Source organism: Clupea harengus, chromosome 12, assembly GCF_900700415.2.
Source record: "Clupea harengus chromosome 12, Ch_v2.0.2, whole genome shotgun sequence".
NCBI classification, from domain to species: Eukaryota; Metazoa; Chordata; class Actinopteri; order Clupeiformes; family Clupeidae; genus Clupea; species Clupea harengus.
The window spans coordinates 8,357,959-8,379,391 of record NC_045163.1 but is presented as its reverse complement, the minus strand read 5'-3'; the positions used below and the strand labels follow the sequence as shown (position 1 = coordinate 8,379,391).

Sequence of the window (21,433 nt, the reverse complement as noted above, 5' to 3'; positions counted from 1 at the left end):
ATTCAATTGTGTAGTCTGGCTTCTATCATCCCGTGTGCTACCTGTTTTTTTCTGTTGTCCGTCTCTCTCTCTCTCTCTCTCTCTCTCTCTCTCTCTCTCATACTCTGTCGTAACTGTAGTGGTAGCATGACGGTTCATTCTCACTCTCTCTGCCATTTGAAATGTATCTAAGTGCTTTCTAATTGCTGCTCTTCAAGGGAATGGGAACAAATATATGCAAATTGCATTGTGTCTGGTTTTGCATCAACAAATCTCAAGGCAAATCTCAAGGTAAAGTGGACCAGATAATTAGGCATATTAAGTCTCCACGTGAAATCTCTGGTGTGCGTGTGTGTGTGTGTGTGTGTGTATGTGTGTTTGTGCGAAGGAGTGTATTCACTCAACACAACTATGCAAAGGTGCTTGCTTGTTTGTTGTCTTTATGTGTGTGTGTGTGTGTGTGTGTGTGTGTGTGTGTGTGTGTGTGTGTGTGTGTGTGTGTGTGTGTGTGTTTGTTACATACTATACTGCCTTTGCATGTGTGAGAGTGTTTTTCAAAGAATGTGTTCTGTAAACAAAATAGGCCAGAGCCAGATTTGAGCTTATCTGTGTGGCGTTTGGAGACATCGCTGGGAAGCACACCCATTCACTGGTTTTCTCATTTAGGCCCAGATCTTGGCTGCTCGTCAGTAGGGGAATTTATTATGGTTACAAAGGTGCTGTTGTCAAGAGGCAACCCCTGCCTTACCCCAGAATTCTATCAAGCCTTCTCTTCCACCTCTCAGTGCTGAATGAAGGCTTGCCTTCTGCACAGGATTCATTCAAACAATGAAGTAAATCCTCATATGTATGTATTTATATATGTATGTATGTATGTATATAGACATGTTTGTATTTTTATATGTACATTCGTATGTATGATAGTATGTTTGTATGGATGGATGTACTATGTAAATATGTGTGTATGTTTGTGTATGAATGAATATGTGCTTGTGATTTTGTGTATGTGTGTGTGTGTGTTTTATATTTTATAAACCCTGGCCACTGCAGAGGATTACAGGTGTCTACCCCAGTCCTAGTCTATGCAGGCTAAATGGAGGTAAATAAATATGCCACAATGTGCTGGATATGAGACGATGTTAAAGCAATGAGGGGGTGAATACTGCTGATTTAAAAGAAAAAAAATGCAACGATTACAACAAACGACACAAGGAGAAGCAGGATCAATACCTTTGTTAGGACTTGCACACACACACACACACACACACACACACACGCACACACACACTGCATTGGCATATTCGCCTACCAAGCATTATCGGCCAGCGATGGGCACAAGCAAAGACATGATGAAGGCCACAGCTCTCCACGGAGAAGGCTATGGAAATGTGGCCTACCTCCTCCTGTTCCTCCCACACCAGCACCTCACTGTGATTCAGCAGTGAAGGGCTCTAAGGGGCATTACATTGACCTATTACTTAGGACCAATTCAGAGCGCGCCGATCAGCAGGATTCAATCTCATAGTGCATCGCCTCACAGTGTAACACCTTTCAATGGCCGTGTTCTGCTGGCTATTAAGGTCGCCTGGGTTTCCCCCCAGCACAAACGACCCCACAACACTGTTCAACCCTGAATTTGGACCGCATCCAACCTCACACAAACGTCTACACTACAGGCGGTGGCTTTATGCTATGTTGCAGAGGGCACAAGCAGATTCTATCCGGATAAAAACACAATTAATTTTTTAAGGTTTCACTTGGTGTTGTTGTTTTTGTTGTTGCAATGGATTTTGTTGTGACTGGTGTTGTTTTTGTTGAATCATACATTTTGGCACTGCTATTGGCTTCTCTGGGCCCTAATTTTATTGACGGGAAACTGGCAACCAGCAAAGTCCACCGCACATGAACTAAAGCTAATTTAATAACTTGAAAAAATCATTTTGCTGATTTAATACCATGAGCAAGATCCTAAGCACAAACATGGGCTGGTCAGCACAATGCTCACACACAATACGATAGCTTTATTTCATGCATGGTGGACTCTGCTCGCTGCCAGTTGCCCATTGAAATAATGTCCCAAAGGTCAGACTCTGAAACAAACGTGGCCCAGTTGCATAAAACACCTGAAGTGAAATTTCCCCTCATATTCTCCCTTAAATGTTCCTTAAAGTTAAGGGTGTTGCATAAAATAACCTTTAAGCGTTACTTAAAGGTTTCCTTTGGTGAAATGATAACCCTTAAGATGTCCCAGATGTACTGTTTCCCCTGAACCCTCATGCTCTGTTGTGGTTCCGGTTGAATGGACCGGCTTGACATAAATGTCATTAATGCTTTTTGTAGACATTTGGTTTTGATCTATTTTGATTTAAACCTTTCTAAAGATGCAAGTAATTGTCTTCATGACAGTTTAACTATTATATATAATTTCTAGTTTTTAAGCCTCATTTTAATGATTTATTTCAAATAAAGGGAAATCCATGAAATGTTTAAACATACATAAAAATATACATTGTGCACATCTATGTCTCAGGATGATTGGTATTTTACATATTTCACAATGTATTTTACAATTGACAACGCAAATGTATAATAAGCATAAAAAATATATAATAAAATCTGTAATTTTACAACATAATAACACTTTGTGTTTTCAGTCAAAAATGAAAGGTGTGATTTATGATGGGAATCCACACCTATTGATATCAACACCCTAATAAATGCATTATGTGACATCTGACAACATTAAAGAAACATTTTTTTAAAAATATATAAAAAAAAATGATTTTTGATCAGAAAACAACATGAGGGCTAAGTAATCACTTGAAATCCATTAAGTATTGCATGAAACACCTTAATGACGATTGCCTTTAATTAGATTTAAGGTTAGAAAACACATTGCCTGTGGCCCTGATGGGGCTCAGATACGACAGAGGTCCATCCTGGAGTCCGTCAAGCCGAGGCCTAGTGAGCGAAACATCTCGGCCCCTCATCCACCCTCCCCATGTTTTCCCTCGTCTGTGAAATGACCACATCCTATTACAATTCCCATATTCCTCCATCCTCCCTTCCTTTTTGTTTTTCTCATGCAATTCCGGGCAGATTTAGTATCTTCATGCTTCCCCACACACGACCCAAACATGCGTGTATGGCCACTGGGCCGGGAAGAAACGATCAGTGCGGACAGAATCGACACGCAAGCCCATAAACCCCTGTTGGAGTGTGACCGTTATTCAATGACATATTTTAGGCTGGGCCCTGGTATCTGAAATCTATAATCTGCACAGTCTAAATGACCACATTGCATGCATAGACGCGGACAGTGTTCATTATGATTGATTTTCCATCCCAGTTTTGCCATTTGTGGAAAATATTCTGCCTTCAGCCCCTGTAATCTCAGTGAACTAGGACAAATATGAGGGCTTCCATATTCTTGATGAATTCACAACCACATTCCATTTGAATATCCAGTGGAGGCCATTTTCACTCTCTCAAGCTCTCCCGAGCTTATTGTTGATGCACCATAGCAAATAAATATGTATGTCTCATTACAAACCCTGACATTATTCAACCCGGGAAAAAAGAGAGAAAATATATATGTCGCCCTGGTTTAATCAGAGAATCCAAAGAGCCTCGCCATATTGAGCCGACATTAAAGAATGGCTTAGTGTTTCAGAGTCAGAGAGAGAGAGGTGAATAGAAAAAAAACAACATAAGCCTTAGAGATCCCTGTGGTGGTTTGTTAGTACAGGGCTTCAGCCGCGGCTTCGGCCCGGCAGTGCACTTTCCCAAGGAGAGCATTTAACGTTCCAGGACACCAAAGTCTCAACCGAGGGAATGATAAGTCCAGAAAACCTGCGGCCCTGATAGTAACGGGACACAGAGTCGGGCAGGAGATTATCAGATTTACAGCGGTTCCCCTCCAAAAAAACAAATCTCTCTTATGTATCACTTCAGCCTTAAGTTCCCCCCGCACTCCTCCTGCCCAGGCCTGCTCCATTAGCCAGACAGACGTATGCAGAAACCATATGTATTTGAATACATCTCCTCAGATTAGCCAGGCTGGCAGATGGGGCCGGCGATATGATTCAGTGCTCTCTTGCTCAGTTCAAAGAGCAACTTAATGACCTCTCAGAGGAGCTCACTCGTGCTCTAACAAATAGCTATACCGCACCAGTCGGAGCAGGCCGGACAGGAGTGATTATCACGTCAGGAAGGCATTAAAGGGAACTGTGTGTGGGAGTGTGTCTGTGTGTGTGTGTGTGTGTGTGTCTGTGTCTGTGTCTGTGTCTGTGTGTGTGTTAAATCGGGTGAGTTGTTGTTGAGAATAGGTAGTTAAGAGCTTAAGCCAGTGGAGATTTCAACTAAAGAACTAATCGACTCTACAAATGGAATGGGATGGTTTAAAACTGCACTCGAAGGACAAATTAAAAAAGACAGAGCAAAAACAACAGGGAGTCAAAAATACACTCACACACACGTTTCTTTCTTCTTCCCCTGCCAATCCTTCATCAACAAACTGTCTCCTTTATCCAGCTCCCGCCTCCAACTCTCACAGGAAATGTCTCCTTTCAAAGTTCCACAGAGCTGTGGTCCCTGCCCTCATGTACAGACAAACGATGCACAACAACAGTCCTCAGTCTATGCTTTCATGAAATGAGAATGAAACCTGCTTTGCTGTTTTTTTTTCTTTTTTTGTGCAAACATATTCTGCGCAATAAAACAAACGCCTCATCCGAATGTTTCTTCCTCCTCTCCTTTCCTTTTCATGCCACCAGGGAATGATTTGTGGGGACAGAGAGAGAGAGAGAGAGAGAGAGAGAGAGAGAGAGATGCACAGAGAAAGAAGGAGACAGACAGAGAGAGGGAGTGAACCAGAGAGAGGGAGAGAGAGAGGCATTGGAGTCTGTTTGATGCCTGGAAAGGCAGGGACGAAGCTTTAAATCCCCTGTGACCACATTTGAAGAAAGCGTCTCGCACCGTCCCAGCTTTCTGTGCTGGCTCAGTTGGCCTGTTTACTTCTCATCAGAACGGCACACACACACACAAAAACACACACACACACACGCTCACACAAAAACACACAATCTCACACACACACACACACACACATCAGAGCTGGCAGAGACAGACATACGAGTAATCAAACGGCATAGCTGCTCAGACATGCCGTGTTTGACTGAGGACAGATTTCAGCGGGGAACGCTTTTCCTAATGAGGATAGCAGAAGAGCTGGTCAAACCCACTATCTCTAAGTGCTAGTTTGTAAGGGGAGGTGTATGTGTGTCTGTGTCTTTGTCAGTGTCTGGGGGTAATTAGCAATTCTACAATCAGTTATCTCTGAGAACAGAGAGATTAAGGAGTATATATGTGTGTGTGTGTGTGTGTATGTGTGCGTGTGTGTGTGTGTGTGTGTGTGTGTGTATGTATGTGAGTGTGTGTATGTATGTGTGTATGCATATGTGTATGCTTGTGTAAAAATGTAGCATGGAGTCCACGAGTTCGATAATCCCAGTGAATCGAGAGATCTCTCACCAGCTGTCCTCTCAAATAATGAAATGGAAAAATTGACATGGAGAGGTTTACATGGGGGGAAACCAAAGAGAGGGTTGTAGCTCCGTTATGACAGATAAGGCAAATGCAACAAAGCTCAAATAAATCTCTAGTTCTTAAAGCCCTGCATTATCAACCCATTTCCCCCCAAGGAGGCTAAGTCTCTTGAAGATTTTCTTTGTAATGCTGTGCATTTGATCTGAATGCACAGAGATCACGTATTCAGAAGATGTTGCTGACGATAAACACTGAGCATCCATTAAGGGGGGAGAGATGAAGCTTTCTGCTGCAAGGCGGTGAATGTGGTGCTGCACGAAACCTCACATTCCCAATCCCGCCAGCAAAAAAAAAGCCACACTTGACCTTTTTCAGTGGATGATGAGGGATAACATTGATGCAAACTCTCAGAGCTTCTGCATGCATCCCATCACGTTCCCGCAGCCCTACAAAGTGCATTTCCACCAGCAGGCAGACGGCCTGAAAAGCAATTTCACCAGGAGAGATTTGTCTCTCCCATTAAAAGTGGTGGTGACATTAAAAAGGGGATGCGCAGGTAATCCGCCCCGCTGAAGGGCTTGGAGCAATCAGCTGGCCCCCGGTGGCCCTGTGCATCTCAACAAAGGGGAAGGGCCATGGTGGCCCCAACCCACTCAAATGCATATCTGTCTGCAGTTGCCCCAAACAACAACATCTGTTTTGCAGGAGCATCTCAAATTCTCTGGCTATTATGCTTGGGCCTGATATTAGTATGGCGTTTGCTTTCCCTCTCTCTCTCTCCCTATCCTTCCGTCTCTTTCTCTCTCTCCCCCCCCCCCCCCCCCCTCTGTCATCCTCCCTCGGTAGACTCTGCTGGCAGATCCCAGGCTTGGAGAGATTGTGATCCAATAATCAAGTCCCCTGAAGCAAGGCTTGGGGGAGCGAAGGGTGTTTTTCGCACTGTTGCGATGCATCTGTGCAGTCCCAGGGTATTGTCAAATCAAAGTGAGAAATGTGGCAGACAGTAGAGGAGAGTCAGTGTTGGCACAAACTACATGAAAAAAATTCACAGAGAGGATGAAACAGCTCGGAGTAATAATAAAACAAATTTAAATTAAAAAAATTAAACCTGGACGGACTCTTTTACAGGTGTACATAAATTGCCCATTACACTCTCAGAAGCTGTCAGAAAACATCTGATGACTACAAATGACTATGCACTGTTCAATGCATCAACCACAGGCAAGACATGCTCTGCTCAACGTTTGTAATTGAGTTTAAATTGCTGATGAGATGTACAACTTAACATTGCAGAAAAGCTCCAGCAGAATGACAAGACAAGCTTTGATTCTCAGCATGAAGCACACTCTCAGGAGTAGAATCTTGTTTTTGGCTTATGAATCTAAACAGATGCTTAATAACATATGATAATTCGTTGAAAAGATCACTGTAAACGCTAAGTATACGTCATTGTAGAGGATTACGGTAGTAGAATCTTGTTCTTTTAAGTGGCTTATGAATCTAAATAGATGCTTAATAACATGATAATTCGTTGAAAAGATCACTATAAATGATAGGTATACGTCTTTCTAGAGGATTACGGTAGAATGCCAAAAGACTCCTGGTTAAATATCCTCTCAATATCCTAGAGTCAGTGACAGAGGCATGCACACAGCAATCAGCAGTTCATCTCTGGTGTGTGCAAAGTGCTCTTGATAATAATTGCACTGTTACAGTGATTTAATTACAGGTGTGAGAAAATGTCACTTGGATGCTAGGGGAGGGAAGGAGGAGTTGTTTTTTTTTTTTCCATCCTTCTCTGTCATAAACCAATCAGGCCCAGGCAGAGTGGTGTCCTTGGGCTACAGTGTCACGTGCAAACCTTTTGATAGCATCACTGCATCAGCTCATCTGCAGATAACATGGGACTCCAAGCCAGATGTGGCCTAAATCCGGCCCTGATCTGGCCCGGCTTTGGCAGATTGGCTGCTATTTGGTGGTGTTATTTCTTCCTCTCCATCCCCACCGTGCCTCCACAGACCGGCAGAAACCGGAATCTGAGCTTTCTTAATCAGCAACCATCTGAGGCGAAGTCATAAATCACACAGACACAAAAAATCAAACTCCTCAACGCCTCTGAACTGCCTGCCCCCTTAAACGTATTATAGTATAAATCTTAGTGGCTCCTTTCCTACTCATCTTTTGTTTTTTTAGGGTTTTTTTTTTTTCATTTTGCTTGTTTGTTGTGCTGTGCTGGGCAGAGAGAGGGAGAGAAAGGGAGGGAGAGAGGGTGAGAAGCAGACAGAGAAGAGAGAGCGAAAAAGAGGATATGAAGAAAGAGATGGAGAGTGTTTGTGAGAGGGAGAGAATGAAGATTATGTGGAAATCAATGTGTTTTATTTTCTTTGTCCTCTGTCCTCTGCCAGGTGAATGTGGGCCGATTCTGCCTTCAAACTGCAGGTCGAGGTGCGGAAGCCAAGAACAACAAAATGCATCGCTATTTTTAATGTGCTCGCTGTGATTCATCCCTGGAACAGACAGCTAATGGAGGAGCCTATGGCAGGGACTATTATAGCCATCAGGGCAAAGTGGAGCGAGGCTTTTCCTCTAAATGGAAGGGCTTGAAGGTGATGTGCATATATTGATAAGTTTATATTTACACATACCTCTCCAGCAGACGCAGAAGCTGCAGGAGCTACTGTGCTATCTCCCTTTAAATCCCCCGGAGTGCAAAGATAATAAGTCAAGATTATTTCAAGAGTGCATTTGCCAACTTATCTTCAAAAATGCAAAACAAACGGGAAATAGACTGTAATATTTAATTGAGGGTTATATAAGGGCCAAAAATACTGCGGCTCGGTTTGAAGAGAGAACAATGACGCTTGCCGTGTTTCTAATGTGAAGATCATTTGGACTGCATGGCGTTGCACAGAGACGCAGAATTACAGTACACCCCGATACACTGGCAAGGACATCTAATGTTGGTCGCTATGGAGACCAGGTGATCTTCTTTGGAAGCATTTTTCCCCCCAAGAAATTATATCTGCTATCTGGTGACATAGGCTAATTGTCCTCTTTGCTTTGTTCCAGTAAAGCCTATTTGTACAAGAACAGCCTGTTTTTTTATTATTATAATTTTTTTTAACCATGGCTGAAAGAGACTAAAATACATACTTTTAACGTACTCTTCTAATGAAATGTTATGCAGCCCAACATTTTATAATGTTAACACTTCATAATGTGTTGATATTGTAGAGTATGACTCAGTATATAATGTTTAAACGTTTAAATGTTATATACATGTGAGTTAAATATCATATACAATATATATTAATGGATTGTCATATGTGCTCTTTCATGCCTTGCACATAATAATACACCAAGTTACATAACATTATAAAGGTATCAATAGTAAACATTTGCAGTCATACAATCATGCATGGATAAACTGATTATGTATTATGATGCATCGTTATCCTGCTAATGCATGATTCACAGATTTAGTCAGACTGGTTCACAGTAAACAACACAATGAAGACCGGCTCATGCTTGTGTGTGCCACGGAAGCGGTAGTGTTAAGTATTTTTTCTCTTTAGCATCACTCTCTCCCTCTCCCTTTCTCTGGATCACAGTGACAACTGTTCCAATATGTGTCACCATGCGACGTGTGTGATGCCTGCAGAGTCCATCTGCCCATACTGCCTTTGCACCAGGCCCCGTGGCAAAGGCAACAGAGGGAGAGGGTGGGAAAGCAGTGGCGAGAGGAGAGAGGGAGCAAAGACTAGAGGAGACGAGGAGAGAGAGGAGAGGATGAAAGGAGAGATGGAGTAGAGGAGGGGAGAAAAGACAGGAGATTGGTGAGGGGAAGAGATAAGAGACGAGACGAGAGACGAGACGAGACGAGACGAGACGAGACGAGAAGAAAGATGAGGAATGAGAGGCGAGTGCTCCACTTCAGCTCACAAGAGGGAGAGAGGTTCATAACAGGGCAGGGATTTTCCTGGGTCATGACTGGGGAAGGCTGGCCAGTTTTGGGGTCAAAACCACTATGGGGTCGTTTAAAAGTCTTTGCTCTCCTCTCTCTCTCTGCATCACCCCCCCCCCCCCACTCTCTCACACACACACACACACACACTCTCTCTCTCTCTCTCTCTCTCTCTCTCTCTCTCTCTCTCTCTCTCTCTCTCTCTCAGGCACACACACACACACAAAAGGTGACTTTCCTCAGAGGAGTTTGACATTCTCCAATGTTAATCAGAGCAGAAATACTTTGGGAAAAGGTGGAATCGTCTCACTGCCTTAAAAAGCAGTCTACTCCCATTGAATGATTCTCAGTATGCTATAATATTAACGGTACCCCTACAACTAAAGTTAGTCTAGTAATACTAGTAGTACTGATACTAGTATTAGCAATGGTAAAGTGAGACTCCATTATTTGTCAGTATAATCTTACAAATCCAATATGTGATGGAATGGTTTAAAGAAACTAGTGGTATAACCTTGACATAGCATTCATGAACCAAGCCAAGCTCTAGGTACTGTATGTTGCCAAGCACAGGTGTTGTTTATAAGGACATTCCTAAGTCCACATGGCCATGATATATACGTCACAGACTCAGTTCAAAGCTTTTGACACACCTATTTGTGGTTCCTTGCAGTCTGAGCCATTTCAACACTTAGAAGAAAATGAACTTTTCCAAATTTTTCTTTAACATTCAGTTTCTCCTCCATCAATTTACTCTTCCATTGGATTTACTTAGAGTGTAGTGAGGATGGCCTTTAACACTGGGAATAGGCTTTAAAGTAAGAAAAGGCTTTTCATACAGTCTATGTGCTCCCTGGGAATCTAAGATGGGGCCTTCATTTCTTGAGTGGATCCCCATAAGGACTTGGGACAACTGCTGTGTAAATACGGAGAAGCAGGGTCCTTGGATTCTGAATTCTGTTATGTTCTTGTGCCTTGTGATGCATGATGTGTATATGCGTTTGCGATAGCAGACAAAAAAAAAAACCTGTAATCTCATGACTTAGTTCCAGAGGTGCAGGATGCTTTTAGCATGAAAGGTAACACGATAACCTGATACAGTTAGCACCCTCTCAAAACACACAAACATACACATACACACACCCACACACTCACACCCCCCCCCCCCTCCTATCAACTTTCATGGCCTCTAACCATCTAAATTGCTGCACTAAGCACGCAGCTTTAAACGATGCAGATTAAAAGCAATGCTAAACATTGTTTGCTAATTTGTCTGTTTATTTGTTTAGCAATGCTGACGCCCAACACTGCATCTTTTTGCGTCTAGGCAAATCAATATAGAACTGCTGACGCTCTTCCTATGCTCCCAGTCAGGTCTATGACAGTACAGTACAACACACACACACACACACAAACACACACACACACACACACACACACACACATACACACTGATGAGAATCTGGAGCATCTTCATTTATTATACACAGTCTGACAGCACTACCCAGCCCTGAACCCCATGGCAAACAAACACCTAAACACACAAATAGTGCAGAGAGAAAAGAAAGAAACGCTGATACAGAATAACAGCAAAACACTTCATGCCCGGGATCCACCAGCTTGGTGTGCCACAACTGTGAGAAAGGCTCCGCCAGGCTGGCTATCTGTCAGGGCTGTTTGTGTGGTAACATGAGTGAAGCTGGCATGGATGAGGTTGTCTGGGTGGGGCGGATGAGCCAGACACCTAAACTCATTTACTGTTGCTTAATGTAGGAGTGGGAAAAAGGAGGGGGTGGGTGATTCAAAAGAAGATTACAGGCATGTTGAGGTGTGTTGCACGATCTGCACTACTCATGGGTGGGGTTGTGTTACCGCCTTTGTGCAGAAGTGTTTTAGTCAATATGTAGATAGCATAGTAATAATAAGTGTGTGTGTGTGTGTGTGTGTGTGTGTGTGTGTGTGTGTGTGTGTGTGTGTGTGTGTGTGTGTGTGTGAGAACTTTGATGAGTATCTGGAATGAGTGGGAGGGTGTTGATGTTCCTCATGGAGGATGCCAGCAAATCTTGCAATCCTTTTCCCATCCAGGCAGCGCCTCGTTAGTGCGCTTTCAGGAGCCTTCGCAGGCATTAAGCTTTATGGCGCTACACTCACCCATTATGTCAACACTTCTGCCACACAAACAGCCTCTAATGCCCCCCGAGGTGCTGCCATACGCTACACTGCTATTAGACAAATCAAGGACACAAAACTTGTGATTGAGGAGCGCATAGGGAGCACAACAACACACTTAAAATACACCAAAAAAACACAGAAACTCGTAAGCGTGACTCATACCGTGTCAACACACACCAGCAAGAGTGCATGCAGCAGACCAGCTGAAGGTGGAGGCGTTGTCAGTTAACTGCTATAATGATGTATGCTTGCTATTCCATGACAGAGGGGTTAAATAAACAACAACTGTGCCTCGGTTTTATATTTTTCTTCACTCAGAGTCCTTATTAAACAATTTTTAGTTCAATTACTGTACAATCATACACGCATTGATAAACGCTCGCAACAGTGAGCAAAAGTATCCATGTACTGAAAAAAACAGGTTTTTACTGACTTTTCAAATCTTGTGGTTTTTTTGTGTGTGAAGTGAACTGCAACTATGACATCTCTGGCAAACCATGTGTCTGGTGTATTTGGAGACACATGAAGAAGTCTCCCCTCAGCCTGACTAAGCTCAGCTTGCATCTACGGCCCACTCTGTCCCTCAGTCAGTGTGTGTTCAGAGGCGCCATCTTCCCTCAAGTGATGTGGGTGCCTCTCCGGGGAGGACAGCGTCTCCGTCCCACACAGTGAATTAGCCAGTACTTAACCCCGACTCTCCTCTGAGCTCCGTCTCCCAACTCATTACCAGCTCTTCCTGCCAGTATAACTAATCCCTCGGTAGGGGCATGATAATCTCGGGTTCGAAACGAAGCAACACCCTCTCCCTCCCCTACTTCAACCCTGTGTTGATTTACACATTTCATCTCGCCAGCCCCTCCTTGAGGTGATTACAGCTATGCGCGTACGAGAGAATATCTTTAATATATTTGTGCTCGTAAAATAGCCACAAACATCCCCTGTAATGCCATTCGCCTCACTGTAAACCCCAACCCAGAGGTATAAATTTGCTGTATGTCACCACCATAAAAAACCCCATCTGCACTAAGTGACCACATATGCAGTGTGTGTATGTGTGAGTGTGTGTGTGTGTGTGTGTGTTCAGGGGATGTCCAGGCAAAGCACAATCTCTAAGCTGAGAGGAGAGAAAGATAGAGAGGTCATTAAAAGGCATTGTGTGGCCCACAGAGGCCCTGATTATTTCTCACCTTCATGGTGACCTTTATGTCATCAAGTCTGTCTGTCTGTCTGTTCCCATCTGATGGAGCTCCAATGGGACGTGTATCTCTTCGGAGAGTGTACGTGTGTGTGTGTGTGTGTGTGTGTGTGTGTGTGTGTATGTGTGTGTATGTGTGTGCGCAAATGTACACAGACACCTTTGTAAACACACACACACACAGACCCACACCCCACATTAGCCATTCCCCTCACCTTGCCTCAGATCTGCCGACTGCATCTAAACGACGGCCTCTGCTCCACCTAATTACGGACGCATCAGCCAGACTCTTTCATGGCACAGCGGAACGACTCGGACAAAAGATTAGTCTTGCGGCTAAAACAAAGAGCCACCGCGACACCCACTTCAGACAGGCCTTTCACAGTCAACATACGACCGCTCTCACTCTTCCCCCCCCCTCCAGCCTTTCTCCTCCAAACTCCATCGATCGCTGGGCTCCTCTTGCTCTTTCTCCTCCTGCCTCTGTCCACGGCCAAATGGCGTATCGCATTTCCGACAGCGGTTCCTCAGACACACACATCTCACAGTTCAAATAAAAGCAAATTTACCACGTCCAGGTGGTTCATTTTTATTCAATGGCAATAAAAAAGAGCTTTAAATGTGGTGCATCTAATTAACGGTAAGGATGCACGCAGTAAAATGTCCCCTTTAGCACGGGCAGGAGGAGGCAAGGAACAAAGGCTTCCAGCTCAGCAGAAAATGCTACAAGACTGAAACATCAAAAGGATATCTGCCGGATCGTGCAATCTGTCAGACTGACAAGCCTGGCTAATTAGCCAAATGAGAGGATGTAAAAATGTACCTGTGTTTCTCATTTACATAAATTGTTAAGACAAATCATGTTAAATTGTGCTTGTGTATGCATGTGTATCGCAGTGGTTGTGTAATCTCTCTTTAACCTCTGATTGAGGAGTATGTTTTAAAATTGCACGCCGATTAACACCAACAGGAATTGAGAGATGCCTTCGTATGTAATTACCCTCTGTAGTGCTGAAGAGAAAAAATATAGTATATGTAATTATGTTATTAATAACTCCATAGACACTTGCAGAGGTTTATATAATATCCATTTATGTTTTATCTTGCTCTCCTTATTCTACATATAAAAGAGTCATACCATGAATAATATGTCTTTCTTTCATTATCAGTTTTTTTATCATCTAAACATTTTGCCTATACAATGTAACAGTTCATTTTAGTCAGGTAACTTGAATGGAGAAGAGATATTTAGCACAACACCTGTGACATGTCCATTCTTGTGTCTGTATGTAGACAACTTACTGACAGTATTAACTAAGGCTAAAGCATTCTCTATCTTTATTTATATATTAAATTATGGTTCCTACTTTACATAACAATTATATGACAGCGATACACCCAATGCTACTGTGTGGCTGCGATTATCTTTAGGGGCCCAGTCAGCACCCTGTTTCTATAATCCAATTCCAACTGTGCTGATATTCAGCATAACAGCACTCCGCTTTGGTGGATACTGCTGAAGTGTTTCCTCCGCAGGGCCACGTGCCGTCCTCTTCTCCTCACATTCCTGAAGTGTCTAGGCCATCCTTCATTTTCACATTCCCCCACAGTATGAGAGCCAGCAGGTGAACTGTGTAAAGTGGCAACACTAATGACCTTCACCTATAGAGAGACGATGAATGGGCTCCAGGAAGAGGTCATGCTACCCATATTCATGGAAATGGCCATATTGGTAATGAACACTCATTTTTTTTACAAGAACTCAAGCGCAGGCTTCATCCCGCTGATAAATGATCCAATCACACTGGTCGGCCAAATGCTCATGCGCTATAAACATGCTGGCGCCCTGCAGAATAGATGGTGTCGGATACTTATTAAGTAATGTATAAACAAAATCCAATTACTCTCGATGCTATTTACATGAAAATACCGGAGTGGGTGCAATCAAGGCAAGATAAATGACAAGTCATATTCTGACAACCTACTGAGATATGAAAAAGTGCATTTTATTTTTGTTCCATTTTATGTAGTTTGTGGGAGACGCTATCAAGAGAAACGATTGCCCAAACGAAGGGGTACATCGAGAGGCAACAGAAATGAGTGACTTTAATCCTACAGAAAGGGATTTTGCAAGAATCTCAAGACCAGCTGCAGCATTCCTGCCCATTGCAATTTCACTTGAAGAAGAGTCACTTGATTGCCTTGTGGAGTAAATATGTCTGTGCAGGTTTGATTTGTGAGGGGAAAGAGATTGAGGGCTTCCATAGCTGTCTCCAATCTCAATGAAATATCTCTCTAGACGCGACGCTGGAGCCCAAAAAGTGCTGAGCCTCCCCTGACAAGAGTTGTTGAGTCGAGAGCAAGGACTTCTGGGAAAATTGACACCTGTTGAAATACTGGATGATGTCTTACAGGGCATTTTTTTTATTTATTGCCCAAGCCTTTAAAATGTTTTGACCATGACAGCATTTTTCAGTTGCAACATTCTGACGTGTAAGCATTTGGTGAAGAGAACAATTTCTGCAATGTTTTTGTATGTGGAAAACATGTCGTACTAATCAAATGTCAAGTCTGGGGGAGGGGGGGGGGGGTTGGTGGGCACATTTGGGATGCAGATTGGGTAGCTAGCTAGCTATCTATAAAGGAATTTTGAATTGCAATTGTGGCATAAAAATACAGGGACTCAGGACAGTTTACTGTGGACAGTACAATACAAGGACAGTGATGGTTTGATATGCAAAAGGAACTTTTTAGGCACTTACTATTTTAATTGCCTGACAACTTTGTGAATTCAACATTCATCCAATGGGCCGATAGGATGTTAATAATGTTATCTACTACACAAACCAAACTCGCTTAATCAGTCGTCAACCAAACACGGAACTCTTGATCAATACACTGAGGCCCATTTCCATGAACGAGGTATAAATAATACCTGCCATTGTCCCTCTTTGATTGAGCTACAATACTCATTCAGGGGCACAGAAATGCATTAAAAGAAAGATTTGCATTTATATTGGATTTCTCATCTACAAAAAGTGCTTGAGATACAAGAGCCCTCCAACAATGACCACGAAGAGCACATCATCGCACAAATAGTCTATGGAGTGCATCCGACTAATAGAGTATGCATAACACATGGTGTATGTCTCCCCACAGGTTACGTAGCCTTCCGGCCGCCCACATCCAAGTTGGGTCTTTAGACCCTTGATGTTCTTTATGCAATGAGAGGCTCCTCCACTGCAAAGACTTCTATACACACAAAGCAGACGCTCCCTTCAGACGATACCGAATGGGACACAGAAAGCAACTGTTCCAATAAAAAGAGAGAGAGAAAGAAAGAGAGAGAGAAATCTGGTCGTATATCAGTTTAAATCTAATAGTTGAAATTGTTGTTTAGTTGCTCAACTGTTATGTTATTTAGTTTAAAAGCACCTTTGGAAACTGGAACAGACATTATCAAAGCCCATCGTGTGAATGGCAAGTTATTTCATTATTCTTCAGGCCCACCCGGTTAGGCCAGGAATTATAAACATGCCGTGCTTCCTCTTCAAATTGATGGTGACCTTTCGGCTAATCCCCTCCAGGAGAGCCTGGGAATGTGAAATCAACCCCGCTGGCCTCTTGTAAGAGGCCGTGCCGGCGGCTTACTAAAGTCTGGAGGTTGGGCTGGTTGCTGATGGTGGCTGGCATTGTCCAGTGCTAACTGCCTGGCTAATCTCTGGGCACTAGAAGAGCCTGGGGGAAGAAAGCTGTCATCCGCCATCACTCATGGTAACACAGTATTTGAACAGCTACTGTGTCTGAATCAGAGAGACAAAGGATGCCCACAGGAGATCTGAAACTGTTGTTGTTGCTGTTGTTTGTTTGTTTATTTGCTTGTCATCCCGACTTGGCTTTAGATACATGCTTTGGATTTTTTGCAAATGAAGGAGACCTCACTTCAGTCCATGAAATGGGATTCTGTGGAAATTTAAGGGACATGCCACATTGGGAATGTAGCAGTCGTTTCACAGTGAAATAAGTTATCTATGTTTTCATATTCTCAAATCGATGACATTCTTGGTGTTAGAAATCCTCACCAGTGAAGGTTGTTTATGTTTTAATTATGTTTTAATGTTCATAAAAGACACTAAGGCTAATAAATGAGAGGTGTAAAGTGTTCCCTTTACATTTGCTGTATCAAGGCTGACAGATCGGCTTGGCTTCCCTGATGGTAAATGAACTATGCCACATTTGTGCTCCATAGAAATAAACCTGCACAGCACACTAGAGACCACAAACACTCTTACAGTTAAACACTCACTACCATAAAGTTATTATTTTATCCTGAGGAATAAGAACACCTATATTAAGTCAATAAGGCATCCTCCACTGTCCTCTGTGACACCATTGCACCAGTGTGTACAGTTGTGTGCTTCTAACACAGATGGTATCGGCAACCCTCGGAGTGGCTGGTTCAGAGTGGGATCTGTCTCTGCTTGGAGATGAATTGGTTCCAGCATCTGGTGTTAAGTTGAAGGAAAAAACACACTTTCCCCCTGAGAAATGGCTCCTTTCGTGCTAAGTCATGGAAGCAAAAATCGTTCTCTTTGCGGAGCAAAACGAAAGGGGAAAATGATAGGAATGAAACAGAATTTTCCGTTCCTCTGCAGGACACTTGACGGATGAGTCAGGCTCCTCGTTCTGACAGTTGTGCATATGTCTGACAGATGTGAAGGCAGATTTTCTGATTAAATTTTTAATGAGAAGTGCAGTGTATTCCGCTCTGTATCGACGAGAGATTTAATTGTCTTGTCACAAGCAAGGCGATATCTTGCATTGATGGCTGAATTCGATGCCTCCATCTGTTTTGAGGTGACAGACGGACAGAATTCCCCTCTCCAAAACCCTCATCCGGCTCCAGGTAGCACATCCCTAACAGGAACATTACACGTCTCACCAGTGCATCGTATAATGAATCACCCATGTAAACTGCATTACCTCCCCTAGGCATAGTGCATTGACTGTTGCACACTCTTCATATGTACCGATGGGACTCCTTTTGTCAGGGACTGCTAATCGACACTACAGGTTCCCAGAATGCCTGGCAACCTGTCAGACTACACATCATGAAAACCCCGCCGTTGACACGCAACAAAGGGAAACCTACAGAGAGCTTTTATTCTGTGGCAATTCACACTGTAAGCAAGAAAAAAGAAAGAGAGAGCTGAGAAGAGTCAAAGTCCCTCGTCTGCAGCTCCCCAAGTATATTAATCAAATATGTACAATGTATCAGACTATTTTCTACTCCAGGATTCTGAAGTGAAGACAAACAAGACAAGTAATCAAAGCATGCCCTTGTGAAAGGCGGGAAGGCGTCTCATTATTTGTTCGTGTTTACAAGGCAACGAAAGAATCTGGAGAAGAATAACATTTGGATTCTCTACTGGCAGTTCTAAACATTCAAAAACTGGGAAAACACAGGAAAGATGCAGAGCATAATGCCTGTCAAATGGCAAAATATTCAACATCTCTGTCAACTGGATGGTGAAACTATGACACATACTGTTCAAGTTAAGGTATTTCCACGTTACACAAGTGAAATAAGGTATGATGTGTTATACTATGTAGTGCAATATATGTTTATACCTGGCTCACATTCATCAGACTGAAATGTGTTGACAACTTTATGAATTTTCCATTTGCATTGTGGGATTGAGAAGGGGAGGTGGGGGCTTCATTGGGAAATCGGAGAATGATTGCATACCTCACTGATGACTTAGCCTTGAGAGATCATTAACCTTTGAGGTATCATTCTTTGTCTCCCCTCCCAGACAAACACAGCAGGCTTCCACACACAATCACAGGCAGTATAGGACGGCTCTCACACCAAATTGTCCCTAACTGACCTCAATTTTACGTGAAAGGCGGTATCCCAATTCAATGCAAATTGTGAGCACATTGTTACTCCAGATCCCTCAAAGCATTATTGTTCCTCAGTACAATACAAATACTTCAAACAATGCAAAGCCAGTTAGAGGTTTGGGCAGGCAAGTCTACAAAGCTACATTTCCTGTCCGCTTTTGTTTTTGTGGTGTTCTTTGTCACTTTGTTATTTTTATCTTATTCTTTTTAGGGTTTGACTTATGCTTTGTGGTGATACACATGCCAAACAATCCCTGTGCAAGCACAAACAAAAAGCCTACAAACACTTAACTGCCCCCCTGGACCAGCCATTTGCACTAAAGTATATGACAGTAAAATTCAGACTTCTGCCAAAAATAATTCTTGACTTGAGCCTTCGGCAAGACAAATGAGTAGTAAAACAAGAGTTTTGTGATTGTGTAATTGCACTTAATAGTAGCTATAAATATCTGTGAGTTGTGTTTTGAAAAATGAGTTGCATTAAATAGCAAGAGTTTGTTATTTCTACAGGCAAGTCGTCAACACATGCCTAAGTGCAAGCGCGTTCAGAATGGTCCCTGCTTCAATATAGAGAAGGAATAACATATATTAGAGTCACTCTCCAGCTAAAAGCAGTCCCATAAGCTGGGAAAGGGGGCACTTTAGAGGGCAGTACTTTTTATAAGCTTCTGTTCAGCTTTACACGGGCTGGCAAAGTATTAAACAACCTCGCCTAAGACGTGCCTCCTCAAGCCAAGGCTTTTGAGGGCTTCAGAGAAATTGGGATAGGGAGGACACACGTGGGAAGAGGGACTTCAGCTACGCGGATCACCAAGAGCAATGTGCAAAAGTGCCACTCACCTATACATTTTATATCGGGTCGTAAATCCCTGACGGTATCTCTCCACGAAGGAGAGGTAACTCCGCGAGTGGTGGAAAGGCCCGCGGTCGGAGATGAGCCAATCGAACTGTTTGGTGACATGCTGCTCAGTAGCGGATGGGTCCGTACGGGAAGACTGAACTGTTATATGGTCCCATATAAACAGGAAACAGATGACCTCAATAAACCTCCAGTTCATGCTTTTCCTGAAGCCGCTCGCTGTTCATTCTCGCTCCATTCTGTGGAGACCTAGGGAGGCAGAGAGAGAGAGAGGAAAAGAGAGAGGGGAAGAGAGAGAGAGAGAAAGAGAGAGAAGGAGGGGTGGAGAGATGAGAGAGAGATGGGAAGGAAGCAGAGAATGAAACAGACAAAAGAAAGAGAGAAAAACATTAAAATCAGAAGTTCTACTTTAATCTTCACTCTGACACATTCCATGAATCTAAGCCTAATCTCTTTGATGTAACCTAATAAGGTTGGAACCTGCAGACGTTCCTTTTTCAGATGTTTTATTTTCTCTAAATAATATGCATCCTGTCATGTTCTCCCCTCTTATTTACCTTTTTTTCAAACCCTCTGGCCTATGCACCGGACCCAGGGCGTGGGTCTCCATTCTAACGAGGACACTTGCCCTTTTCCCAGATGGAAATCTATTACAGCTGGGCGATAGTGGCCTTCTTTTTATGCACACTAATTGCAGTTGTGATAGGCTCAGACAAGGTTAAGAAGCTGCCTCATGATATGTTGTGACATGAAGTCGGTTGAGCATAAGAACTGTGTCTCATTTTCAGTGATAATACGAGGCGAGTATTTCTAATTATTTAAGATAAACATTTGCACAGTATTATGTAAGTAAGTTATGCAAGTCAGTCCAACAAAACATGGAAACAGATAGTACCAGATAAAACATGTATTCAAAATGCAGAATTTTTCGTAACACATTACTTTAATGGGCCATTATGAGACTGTCAGTAATCTACCATAAACTGCAAATATCCAACAGATTTTGAACATATTTGTTGGTAAATATAGTTTATTTGTGTTTCCTGTTGTCAACAGTGATACCAGATGGTTTGTTGGTGGTTTATGTTGGCCCATGAAAATCAAATCGGACCTCTTGCCCAATTTATAATGTTTTGTCTTTCTAAGAATTTGTACTGTATTCCTCTGCATTAGGAACAATGAACAGAACACATCTGATATATCCATCAAACGGCTGTTAAATAAGCACCTGTTGTCATACTTATTCACATTTCCTCACGCTATAGTTTTCTCTGCTCCAGAGACATGAGACATGAGAGACGATAAAAATGAGGAACACCAATAGCACACAGACACAGACACAGACAGAGACACACACACACACACACACACACACACACAGACACAGACACAGACACAGACACAGACACAGACAGAGACAGAGACAGACACACACACACACACACACACACACACACACACAGACACAGACACAGACAGAGACAGAGACAGAGACACACACACACACACACACACACACACACACACACACACACACACACACACACACACACACACACACACACACAGCCTACTGGATGAGCGAAACACACTCAGTCAAACGACTATGTCACCAACAGAACATTATTATCCACTTGCCCCTGGATTCATGTCTCGCGACTCAGATAAGGCAGCCATTTTCATCAGTAATTATGCTTAAGAACTTTGGCCCCTGGCTGCAACACGGCCTTACGCTGAGCTATTAAATTAGAGCTACTGTAGACAGAAACCTCTCTCTGTCTCCCTTCTCATGCTTTATTAGCGACTTGCA

General features: G+C 43.0%; 1 protein-coding gene across 2 annotated transcripts in view; it reads right to left on the bottom strand.

Annotated features, from left to right (window-relative positions):
- The window catches only part of brinp1 (bone morphogenetic protein/retinoic acid inducible neural-specific 1), an 86,269-nt gene that overhangs the window by 43,653 nt on the left and 21,183 nt on the right, over window positions 1–21,433 (bottom strand). For both annotated transcript variants that reach the window (XM_031577223.2, XM_012814730.3), the window contains exon 2: window positions 19,605–19,872. In XM_031577223.2, coding sequence (XP_031433083.1) covers window positions 19,605–19,822 — 218 coding nt within the window. In that variant the 5' untranslated portion in view covers window positions 19,823–19,872. The remainder of the gene's footprint in view (window positions 1–19,604; window positions 19,873–21,433) is intronic.